This window comes from Balaenoptera physalus, assembly GCF_965194825.1.
Source record: "Balaenoptera physalus genome assembly, chromosome: 11".
NCBI classification, from domain to species: domain Eukaryota; kingdom Metazoa; phylum Chordata; class Mammalia; order Artiodactyla; family Balaenopteridae; genus Balaenoptera; species Balaenoptera physalus.
In genome coordinates this window covers 13,877,058-13,889,829 of record NC_138896.1, presented here as the reverse complement: position 1 = coordinate 13,889,829, position 12,772 = coordinate 13,877,058, and the positions used below count along the sequence as shown (strand labels likewise).

Genomic DNA, 12,772 nt, shown 5'->3' with positions numbered 1-12,772 from the left:
TGATTCTTAAAAACCATGGCTGTTCAAACTGGGGATTAAAAGGGGGCTCATCACTGAGCAAGGTGTGTGAGTTGCTCTTTTGTAAGATTAAAAGAAATCTGAGATGTCTGTACTGTTTTTAACAATGTGATGTTTAGATTTCTGGCATTTTCTCTTAATAGGAAACACCGGTAAAAGTTGTACATTTAGACTTAGTGGTGTCATTGAGATCTTGACATAATGTAAACCAGAATTTTCCTGTATTTCCCCATCACTGTTTAGGAAGTTCAGTACCCGCTTCAAGTAGCAGCACTGTCTCTGTCTCTCTGTCGTCTGGAGGCTGCCTGGGATTGGACAAGTTCAAGAAACCTGAGGGAAGCTGGGACTGTGACGTGTGCCTAGTGGAGAATAAAGCAGATTCTACCAAATGCGTAGCATGTGACAGTGCAAAGCCAGGCACAAAGTCTGAGTTTACAGGTAAGGTGTTGGTAAAGTGCCTCCTTAGAATACCACTTTAAAGTGAAATATTTACAAACAGCTTTGGTTTTAAAACTATTCATTCTCTGTTGAAAATTCATGTAAAATGAGCTGTTGTCCTGGACTTTTAGCTCATATCTGTCTCTGAATTACTATGCAGTTGAATTGTTTGCTAGTCTGCAGTGAAGATAAGTACATTTTCTATTTTATTTGTTTTCATTTGAGAAGGAAAATGCTGGTTGCCGCCCACTGAATTAATTAACATGGCTAAGGGGGATACAACTGGTTTGAAATACACTGCATTTGGGTTTTAGAAGATCACTAAAGCTCCTTCTGTGGCTGCTACCTTATGGTCCCTTTCCCATTTTCCCCACCCGTAGTACAGTAATCACCATACCTTTAAACCTTCCTTTTGAGGCAGAAGTGCCTTTGAGATCCTTTGAGTCAGAGGTGATAACTAGTTAATTATTGTCTTTGGCACCTTTATTTTTAGTTTTCTGTCTAATATCACTTAAGGTATTTCAGAGACCGTGTGGATAGCCATTTGCTTTTGAGATTTTTTTGTTTTTTGGATGCATTGGGTCTTCGTTGCTGCACACGGGCTTTCCCTAGTTGCGGCGAGCGGGGGCTGCTCTTCGTTGCGGTGCACAGGCTTCTCACTGCAGTGGCTTCTCTTGTTGCGGAGCACAGGCTCTAGGCGCACGGGCTTCAGTAGTTGTGGCACACGGGCTTAGTGGCTCCTCAGCACGTGGGATCTTCCCGGACCAGGTATCAAACCCATGTCCCCTTCATTGGCAGGCGGATTCTTTTTTTTTTTTTTTTCTTATGTTATATGTTGTGCTATAATTCTTTTTTTTTTTTTTTTTTCACACACACACACTGTATTTTATTTTTACAAGAGATAAATAGACTGACACCAAGCATTGTACATGGATGACCACAACAAAAGCAACAATGATTGCAATTACCAAACATGAAACACACTCATACTATGTCATAATATTGACATTCAGTCCAGTAATCCTCCACTGTAACAGCTCCTTTACTTTGCAGTGAAAATTGATTTGTATATTCTTTGCCTCTGAGTCCTTGTGGGATTTTTTTTTTTTTTTTAATTCAGACAGAAAGTCACAAAAATTATACTCATCCTCATCAGTTCACTCAGTCCCATGTAATTGTTTTTTTTCATCTTGATCTTTTGTTAGCACTTTTATGAGTTCATCAGTTTTTCATCAGAGTTCTGAAAATGCTTATTCATTCAGTTCAGCAGTACAGTCAGTTACCAGAAACCTGTACTTGTCAGAGTCTTTTCCATGAATTTCTTGAAGATGAAACCCTTTTATAGGAACATATTTGCAAAATCATCAGAGTACACCCAGAACTGTCTGTAAATGACAAAAGACTTAAAAATGACCACGGTAAAAGATTTGATGAAAGTTCATAATAATGCAGTTGACAAGAAAATTAGTTATTTCTGAGATATACATTTTAAAGTAATAACTAGGATTATTACTTATAACATTATACCAGAACATATAAGATTTTTAGAAATTTCATGTAATGTCTGAAACATTTATATTAACATATTTCCATACATATTTCCATACAAATACAAATATAAGATTTTTAGGAATTTCATGTAATGTCTGAAACATTTATATTAACATATTTCCATACAAATAACCCAATGAAAGTTTAGTATTAGTTGTTTTGTTTGTTTTTTTATACTGCAGGTTCTTATTAGGCATCAATTTTATACACATCAGTGTATACATGTCAGCACTCCACCATCCCCACCTCACCGCAGTTTTCCCCCCTTGGTGTCCATATGTCCATTCTCTACATCTGTGTCTCAACTTCTGCCCTGCAAACTGGCTCATCTGTACCATTTTTCTAGGTTCCACATACATGCATTAATATATGATATTTGTTTTTCTCTTTCTGACTTACTTCATTCACTCTGTATGACAGTCTCTAGATCCATCCACGTCTCAACAAATGACTCAATTTCGTTCCTTTTTATGGCTGACTAATATTCCATTGTATATATGTACCACAACTTCTTCATCCATTCGTCTGTTGATGGGCATTTAGGTTGCTTCCATGACCTGGCTATTGTAAATAGTGCTGCAATGAACATTCGGGTGCATGTGTCTTTTTGAATTATGGTTTTCTCTGGGTATATGCCCAGTAGTGGGATTGCTGGGTCATATGGTAATTCTATTTTTAGTTTTTTAAGGAACCTCCATATTGTTCTCCATAGTGGCTGTATCAATTTACATTCCCACCAACAGTGCAAGAGGGTTCCCTTTTTCTCCACACCCTCTCCAGCATTTGTTGTTTGTAGATTTTCTGATGATGCCCATTCTAACAGGAGTGAGGTGATACCTCATTGTAGTTTTGATTTGCATTTCTCTAATAATTAGTGATGTTGAGCAGCTTTTCATGTGCTTCTTGGCCGTCTGTATGTCTTCTTTGGAGAAATGTCTATTTAGGTCTTCTGCCCATTTTTGGATTGGGGTGTTTGTTTCTTTGATATTGAGCTGAATGAGCTGTTTATATATTTTGGAGATTAATCCTTTGTCCGTTGATTCATTTGCAAATATTTTCTCCCATTCTGAGGGTTGTCTTTTCGTCTTGTTTATGGTTTCCTTTGCTGTGCAAAAGCTTTGAAGTTTCATTAGGTCCCACTTGTTTATTTTTGTTTTTATTTCCATTACTCTAGGAGGTGGATCAAAAAAGATCTTGCTGTGATTTATGTCAAAGAGTGTTCTTCCTATGTTTTCCTCTAAGAGTTTTATAGTGTCCAGTCTTATATTTAGGTCTCTAATCCATTTTGAGTTTATTTTTGTGTATGGTGTTAGGGAGTATTCTAATTTCATTCTTTTACATGTAGCTGTCCAGTTTTCCCAGCACCACTTATTGAAGAGACTGTCTTTTCTCCATTGTATATCTTTGCCTCCTTTGTCATAGATTAGTTGACCATAGGTGCGTGGGTTAATCTCTGGGCTTTCTATCTTGTTCCATTGATCTATGTTTCTGTTTTTGTGCCAGTACCATATTGTCTTGATTACTGTAGCTTTGTAGTATAGTCTGAAGTCAGGGAGTCTGATTCCTCCAGCTCCATTTTTTTGCCTCAAGACTGCTTTGGCTATTCGGGGTCTTTTGTGTCTCCATACAAATTTTAAGATGATTTGTTCTAGCTCCGTAAAAAATGCCATTGGTAATTTGATAGGGATTGCATTGAATCTGTAGATTGCTTTGGGTAGTATACTCATTTTCACAATGTTGATTCTTCCAATCCAAGAACATGGTATATCTCTCCATCTGTTGGTATCATCTTTAATTTCTTTCATCAGTGTCTTATAGTTTTCTGCATACAGGTCTTTTGTCTCCCTAGGTAGGTTTATTCCTAGGTATTTTATTCTTTTTGTTGCAATGGTAAATGGGAGTGTTTCCATAATTTCTCTTTCAGATTTTTCATCATTAGTGTATAGGAATGCAAGAGATTTCTGTGCATTAATTTTGTATCCTGCAACTTTACCATATTCATTAATTAGCTCTAGCAGTTTTCTGGTGGCAGTTTTAGGATTCTCTATGTATAGTATGATGTCATCCGCAAACAGTGACAGTTTTACTTCCTCTTTTCCAATTTGTATTCCTTTTATTTCTTTTTCTTCTCTGATTGCCGTGGCTAGGACTTCCAGAACTATGTTGAATAATAGTGGTGAGAGTGGACATCCTTGTCTCGTTCCTGATCTTAGAGGAAATGCTTTCAGTTTTTCACCATTGAGAATGATGTTTGCTGTGGGTTTGTCATATATGGCCTTTATTATGTTGAGGTAGGTTCCCTCTATGCCCACTTTCTGGAGAGTTTTTATCATAAATGGGTGTTGAATTTTGTCAAAAGCTTTTTCTGCATCTATTGAGATGATCATATGGTTTTTATTCTTCAGCTTGTTAATATGGTGTATCACATTGATTGATTTGCGTATATTGAAGAATCCTTGCATCCCTGGGATAAATCCCACTTGATCGTGGTGTATGATCCTTTTAATGTGTTGTTGGATTCTGTTTGCTAGTATTTTGTTGAGGATTTTTGCATCTATATTCATCAGTGATATTGGTCTGTAATTTTCTTTTTTTGTAGTGTCTTTGTCTCGTTTTGGTATCAGGGTGATGGTGGCCTCATAGAATGAGTTTGGGAGTGTTCCTTCCTCTGCAATTTTTTGGAAGAGTTTGAGAAGGATGGGTGTTAGCTCTTCTCTAAATGTTTGATAGAATTCACCTGTGAAGCCATCTGGTCCTGGACTTTTGTTTGTTGGAAGATTTTTAATCACAGTTTCAATTTCATTACTTGTGATTGGTCTGTTCATATTTTCTGTTTCTTCCTGATTCAGTCTTGGAAGGTTATACCTTTCTAAGAATTTGTCCATTTCTTCCAGGTTGTCCATTTTATTGGCATAGAGTTGCTTGTAGTAGTCTCTTAGGATGTTTTGTATTTCTGCGGTGTCTGTTGTAACTTCTCCTTTTTCATTTCTGATTTTATTGATTTGAGTCCTCTCCCTCTTTTTCTTGATGAGTCTGGCTAATGGCTTATCAATTTTGTTTATCTTCTCAAAGAACCAACTTTTAGTTTTATTGATCTTTGCTATTGTTTTCTTTGTTTCTATTTCATTTATTTCTGCTCTGATCTTTATGATTTCTTTCCTTCTGCTAACTTTGGGTTTTGTTTGTTCTTCTTTCTCTAGTTTCTTTAGGTGTAAGGTTAGATTGTTTACTTGAGATTTTTCTTGTTTCTTTAGGTAGGCTTGTATAGCTATAAACTTCCCTCTTAGAACCGCTTTTGCTGCATCCCATAGGTTTTGGGTCGTCGTGTTTTCATTGTCATTTGTCTCTAGGTATTTTTTTATTTCCTCTTTGATTTCTTCAGTGATCTCTTGGTTATTTAGTAACGTATTGTTTAGCCTCCATGTGTTTGTCTTTTTTACGTTTTTTTCCCTGTAATTCATTTCTAATCTCATAGCGTTGTGGTCAGAAAAGATGCTTGGTATGATTTCAATTTTCTTAAATTTACTGAGGCTTGATTTGTGACCCAAGATGTGATCTATCCTGGAGAATGTTCCGTGCGCACTTGAGAAGAACGTGTAATCTGCTGTTTTTGGATGGAATGTCCTATATATATCAATTAAATCTATCTGGTCTATTGTGTCATTTAAAGCTTCTGTTTCCTTATTTATTTTCATTTTGGATGATCTGTCCATTGGTGTAAGTGAAGTGTTAAAGTCCCCCACTATTATTGTGTTACTGTCGATTTCCTCTTTTATAGCTGTTAGCAGTTGCCTTATGTATTGAGGTGCTCCTATGTTGGGTGCATATATATTTATAATTGTTATATCTTCTTCTTGGATTGATCCCTGGATCATTATGTAGTGTCCTTCCTTGTCTCTTGTAACATTCTTTATTTTAAAGTCTATTTTATCTGATATGAATATAGCTACTCCAGCTTTCTTTTGATTTCCATTTGCATGGAATATCTTTTTCCATCCCCTAACTTTCAGTCTGTATGTGTCCCTAGGTCTAAAGTGGGTCTCTTGTAGACAGCATATATATGGGTCCTGTTTTTGTATCCATTCAGCCAGTCTATGTCTTTTGGTTGGAGCGTTTAATCCATTCACATTTAAGGTAATTATCGATATGTATGTTCCTATGACCATTTTCTTAATTGTTTTGGGTTTGTTTTTGTAGGTCCTTTTCTTCTCTTGTGTTTCCCACTTAGAGAAGTTCCTTTAGCATTTGTTGTAGAGCTGGTTTGGTGGTGCTGAATTCTCTTAGCTTTTGCTTGTCTGTAAAGCTTTTGATTTCTCCATCAAATCTAAATGAGATCCTTGCCGGGTAGAGTAATCTTGGTTGTAGGTTCTTCCCTTTCATCACTTTAAGTATATCATGCCACTCCCTTCTGGCTTGCAGAGTTTCTGCTGAGAAATCAGCTGTTAACCTTATGGGAGTTCCCTTGTATGTTATTTGTCGTTTTTCCCTTGCTGCTTTCAATAATTTTTCTTTGTCTTTAATTTTTGCCACTTTGATTACTATGTGTCTCGGCGTGTTTCTCCTTGGGTTTATCCTGTATGGGACTCTCTGGGCTTCCTGGACTTGGGTGGCTATTTCCTTTCCCATGTTAGGGAAGGTTTCGACTATAATCTCTTCAAATATTTTCTCTGGTCCTTTCTCTCTCTCTTCTCCTTCTGGGACCCCTATAATGCGAATGTTGTTGCGTTTAATGTTGTCCCAGAGGTCTCTTAGGCTGTCTTCATTTCTTTTCATTCTTTTTTCTTTAGTCTGTTCCGCAGCAGTGAATTCCACCATTCTGTCTTCTAGGTCACTTATCCGTTCTTCTGCCTCAGTTATTCTGCTATTGATTCCTTCTAGTGTAGTTTTCATTTCAGTTATTGTATTGGTCATCTCTGTTTGTTTGTTCTTTAATTCTTCTAGGTCTTTGTTAATCATTTCTTGCATCTTCTCAATCTTTGCCTCCATTCTTATTCCGAGGTCCTGGATCATCTTCACTATCATTATTCTGAATTCTTTCTCTGGAAGGTTGCCTATCTCCACTTCCTTTAGTTGTTTTTCTGGGGTTTTTTCTTGTTCCTTCATCTGGTACATAGCCCTCTGCCTTTTCATCTTCTCTATCTTTCTGTAACTGTGGTTTTTGGTCCACAGGCTGCAGGATTGTAGTTTTTCTTGCTTCTGCTCTCTGCCCTCTGGTGGTTGAGGCTATCTAAGAGGCTTGATGGTAGGCTCTGGTGGTGGGTAGAGCTGACTGTTGCTGTGTCGGTCAGAGCTCAGTAAAACCTTAATCCACTTGACTGTTGATGGGTGGGGCTGGGTTCCCTCCCTGTTGCTGTGGCGGTCAGAGCTCAGTAAAACCTTAATCCACTTGACTGTTGATGGGTGGGGCTGGGTTCCCTCCCTGTTGGTTGTTTTGCCTGAGGCAACCCAACACTGGAGCCTACCCGTGCTCTTTGGTGGGGTTAATGGCAGACTCTGGGAGGGCTCATGGCAAGGAGAACTTCCCAGAACCTCGGCTGCCAGTGTCCTTATCCCCACGGTGAAACAGAGCCACCACTCGCCTCTGCAGGAGACCCCCCAACACCAGCAGGTAGGTCTGGTTCAGTCTCCCCCAGGGTCACTGCTCCTTCCCCTGGGTCCCGATGCACACATTACTTTGTGTGTGCCCTCCAAGAGTGGGGTCTCTGTTTCCCCCAGTCCTGTCAAAGTCCTGCAATCAATTCCCACTAGGCTTCAAAGTCTGATTCTCTAGGAATTCCTCCTCCCGTAGCCGGACCCCCAGGTTGGGAAGCCTGATGTGGGGCTCAGAACCTTCACTCCAGTGGGTGGACTTCTGTGGTATAAGTGTTCGCCAGTCTGTGAGTCACCCACCCAGCAGTTATGGGATTTGATTTTACTCTGATTGCGCCCCTCCTACCGTCTCACTGTGGCTTCTCCTCTGTCCTTGGACGTGGGGTATCCTCCTTGGTGAAGTCCAGGTTCTTCCTGTCAATGATTGTCCAGCAGCCAGTTTTGATTCTGGTGCTCTCGCAAGAGGGAGTGAGAGCACGTCCTTCTACTCCGCCATCTTGGTTAATCCTCTATAATTCTTAATGTTTGGCAGGCGGATTCTTAACCACTGCGCCACCAGGGAAAGTCCTGCTTTTGAGATTCTGATATAATTTTTCAAATAAGTTTCTTATGGAAAGAAAGTGGGGTGGGTAATCATTAAAGGGGGAAATCTGAAGACAAGCGCTTTTTACAAGCCTTTGGCTGTCACTTGTCTTTATTTACATGTGGGTAAACAGAGTAATGGATGAATACCTTGGCACCGTTTAAGATTTTTGTGTTGAGCCAGTCATTCAAGTGCTTCATTTCTAGTTTATTCCACTACAGAGAAGAATTCTGAAACCAAGACTTTGATCTTGTCAGTATAGTATTTTTATTTTTTAAAATATTGCTTCCACTCATACAATTCTAGTTCTTTGGTGCTAAAAATTTTAATTCTTAAGTAAATAACACATGTCCTCACAAGATTTAAAAAGCAAATTATGACAGGATTCACAGCGAAAAGTCTCTTTCTTGTCCACATTGGCTCATTTTCTATCCTTCCTGCTCCACCAATGGTAATAGCTATCTGTGGTTAGTTTCTTGTAACTCTTTCAATGTTTCTTTATGCACATCACAAGCAAATATACTTCTATTCTCTATATTCTTACTTCTCTCTACCTTGTTAGAAAAGGGTGTATACCACACCGCCTTTCTGCACCCTTGACATTACCACAGATTAGCTTGGACTTTGTTCTTCATTTACAGCTGCCTGGATTGCATATGGCATTCTGCATATCTTTGAGTTTATCATTCAAATAAAGACTCGGCTGTAGACTTGCTGGGTCAAAGGGTACATGTGTCTGTAATTTGGGGTAAATATTGGCAAGTTGCCTTCCACAAATTTTGTGCTGATTTACACATCCACCTGCCATGTCTGGAGTGTCTGTTACTCCTGGTCTCATCACCAGCACTGTTTTATCAAACTTGTTTGATCTCTGTCAGTCTGGTAGATGAAATGTGGCACATCAGTGTAGTTGTGAGGATCGAGATGCTGAATATGGGCAACTTGGTTCATGTTTACTGCCATTGTTAAACTAATACTCTTCGAAGTAGGCCTTTTCAGAGTCGTCCCACGTCCCTTTACTTTTCAAGGTTGGCATTCTGTTTGAGAGAGCAGTACTAATTCATTGTCTTTGTGGTGTTTCTTATATTTTTGAAGGCTTCAGCCCGTCTTCCTCATCTTCGAGCCCAGCAACCTCATCCTTCAAATTTGGTATCCCGTCATCCTCTTCTGGGCCCTCTCAGACTTTAACAAACACTGGAGATTTTAAATTTGGAGATCAAGGAGGTTTCAAAATAGGTGTGTCATTAGATTCTGGGTCTGTAACCCCTTTGAGTGAAGGCTTTAAATTTTCTAAACCAATAGGAGATTTTAAATTTGGAGTTTCATCTGATTCTAAACCTGAAGAAGTTAAAAAAGATAGTAAAAATGATAGTAATTTTAAGTTTGGACTTGCTTCTGGTTTAAGCAATCCGCCTTCTTTAGCTCCATTTCAGTTTGGGGTGTCTAGTCTTGGGCAGCAAGAAAAGAAAGAAGAACCGCCTAAATCTTCATCTGCAGGCTTTAGCTTTGGTTCAGGTGTTGTTAACCCTCCCCCTGCTGCTACTGACACCACAGTGACCTCTGAGAGCAAGAGCAGCTTCAGTTTTGGAACCATAGACACCAAGAGCGTCTCAGCGGCTCCTTTCACATGTCAGACGTCAGAAGCAAAAAAAGAAGAAACCCCTGCCTCCAAAGGAGGGTTCACTTTTGGCAGCGTGGACCCTGCCCCCCTGCCATCTGCCTCGTTGTTTGTTTTGGGAAGGACAGAAGAGAAACAGCAAGAGCCTGTCACGTCTACATCTCTAGTGTTTGGGAAAAAAGCTGACAGTGAAGAGCCAAAGTGTCCACCAGTGTTTTCCTTTGGGAACTCAGAGCAAACCAAAGACGAGGGTTCTTCCAAGTCGACCTTTAGTTTCAGTATGGCAAAACCATCTGAGAAGGAATCTGAACAGCCAACGAAGGCCACTTTTGCTTTTGGAGCTCAAACCAGTACTACAGCTGGTAAGTATTAAACATTGTTTTTTTTGTTTGTTTGTTTTGTTTTTTTACAAGATGTCAACAAATGTAGCAAGGCAAGGAGTGGTTTATACTGGAAATAGTTGAGAGAGTACCAGTAATAGAACTCTCTGGGAAGGAGCTGAGGATTCAGCTCCTTCAGAATCCCCCCCGTGATTCTGATGAAGTTATCTACATATCCAATTTTGAGAAATACAGCTCTAATGGAAAGCCCACAATATTTGCACATTTATCCGTGACTTTCTCCCTTCTGTTTGGGCTTTTATAATCAGAATTGACATATACTGTTCAGGAAAATAAGCATTTTTTCTTAAGCTCATGAAATATTTTTTAACTAATAAAATCTTTATGTACAGGCCTTCATTTACAAATAGAGATAACCAGCCTTCATCTGGCATTTAAGGAACATAGACAACAAATATGATAAATCCCTGAGAAATAGAGGTGATTATGAAAACTAAGATCTGGAAGAAGAAAATGAAATAGCATTTTTAAAAGTTAAAGAAACATAGTTTGTGAAATAAAATCATTGTGTGGACTGAGGAGCAGGGGGGAAAAAAAGCTGATAAATTGGATTAGTGAACTGGAATTTCCCAGAACACAATGCAAAAGAACATGAAAACTTTTGAATAATAAATTAGAAACATGAGAAAATGAAAAATTAACCTAAAAAAAAGCTGTATGGAATTCAACACATAGGTGTGAGCAGTTTTTGTCTATAAAATTCTACTTAAATTTTAAAACACCCTTCAAAGGAAACAAAAACTAAATTATACATTATTATTTAGAAAGAATAAAAATGAGATAGGGTCTAATCGAATTTAATCCTGGTATCGCTATACTGTTTCCATTGAAATAGACATTTTTAACATCCTATTAAACCACCTGAAAGTGAGCTAACATGCTCCATTTTCTGTAAATTATACCAGTGCCCATACCACAATGTGACCAGCCCTGTCTAGTAAATAGTGTTGGAACTCAGATATTATTGGAACAAGTTTAAAAAAAAAAAAGTCTTCTACTGAAGGTAACTGGATTCAGGGTCACCGTATAAAAAATCATTCTCTTTTCTCCAAATCAAGAATAAATAGTTGGACAGCATTTCCCATTTGTATTTACTAACATTTCCAATTTGTATTTTATAGTATCAGCAGAACCTGCAACATGCTAAAATAGCCTAGTAACAGTAACTGTAGAGGTTTGGAAGTTTAGTACGTTGTAAAGGTAGAGTTACAAATTAGTGAGCAAAGGGTACACCGGTCAATAAAGGCGGCAGAGAAGATTGGCCATTGTTCAGATAAATTGAAGTTACAATCCTGCTAACATAAATTGCGAAATCAAATTTATAAAAGTGTAGCTATCTCCCATTGTCTGAATTTGTTATCCAGAGTGTCCAGTTAGATTTGGATTTAAGGAATATTTTTTATTTTTATTAATCTGAATGCCAAAGGTTTTGCTATGTTAGACAAAATTCATAAGCCATAAAAGAAAAGATGGATATATTTGACTGCATCAAAATTTAACATAACAGATGTCCATTCGTTGAATGAATCTATATTAAAAACTTAATGATTCTGTTTTCTAATGGACTCTTAGACTTTAGGCTAGGAAAAAATGCTTTCTGGTATTACCTGTTCTTAAAGGTTTTTGTTTATTTCTTAATTTCTGTCTTACAGATCAAGGTACAGCAAAGCCAGTGTTTAGTTTCCTGAACAGCAGTTCCTCTAGTTCAAGTACACCGGCCACTTCAGCTGCTGGCGGCATGTTTGGTAGTTCCACCGCGTCCTCCAGTGTGCCTGCGGCTGCCTTTGTGTTTGGACAGGCCAGCAGTCCTGTGAGCAGCTCTGCCTTTGGGAACTCTGCCGAATCCAGTACATCTCAGTCTTTGCTGTTTTCTCGAGAGAGCAAACCAGCAACCACGTCGAGCGTGGGCACAGCTGTCGCCCCATTTGTCTTTGGTCCGGGTGCCAGCAGCAGTGACACTGCCGCCTCTGGTTTCAGCTTTGGAGCTCCCACCACATCGAGCTCTGCAGGTACATTTAAAAAAGAAGAGACATGTTAGTTTGAATGGCTTTCATTGTAAGCAGATGAACTCTTGGCAAATAATACCACAAAAGAGCATGGCCGCTTTTAGGTCATCTCTACCCAGGGTGTTGTAGTTATTCACTATGTGGAATGATGTTCATTTTGTGTATAGTGTAAGTAACTCTTGGAAGCAATATTTCTAATCTCATTAGGAGTATAATCTTTAGTTTTTTCAAGTGTTTTTTTGTCATTTTTTTTTGGTTTGTTTGTTTTCTTTGCAATGTTAATTTGTAAATAGCCAGACACTGAAGATTATTTTAATAGACATTAGTCCTCATTATGCAACGGATACATAATCACAACATTAGCTGATTTCTGCAGTGTGTCACACTTCTGATGGCAGATCAGTTGTCTTCTTAATTTATCTCTTTAAAGACCTAAAAATTTTTGGCTGTTCAGATAGGAGGCTTGTTAATAGAAGTTTTTGTTTATTTGGATTTCATATGGTTTTACTAAATAATGGTAGAGAGAATTGTATTCTTTCTTAATCAGTATTCAAAACTTGTCTTGATA

At 38.4% G+C, this 12,772-nt stretch overlaps 1 protein-coding gene across 2 annotated transcripts in view; it reads left to right on the top strand.

Annotated features, from left to right (window-relative positions):
• The window catches only part of NUP153 (nucleoporin 153), an 81,278-nt gene that overhangs the window by 63,566 nt on the left and 4,940 nt on the right, over nucleotides 1-12,772 (top strand). For both annotated transcript variants that reach the window (XM_082415149.1, XM_082415148.1), the window contains exons 17-19: nucleotides 262-456; nucleotides 9,275-10,159; nucleotides 11,851-12,207. In XM_082415149.1, the coding sequence (XP_082271275.1) occupies nucleotides 262-456; nucleotides 9,275-10,159; nucleotides 11,851-12,207 (1,437 nt within the window). The remainder of the gene's footprint in view (nucleotides 1-261; nucleotides 457-9,274; nucleotides 10,160-11,850; nucleotides 12,208-12,772) is intronic.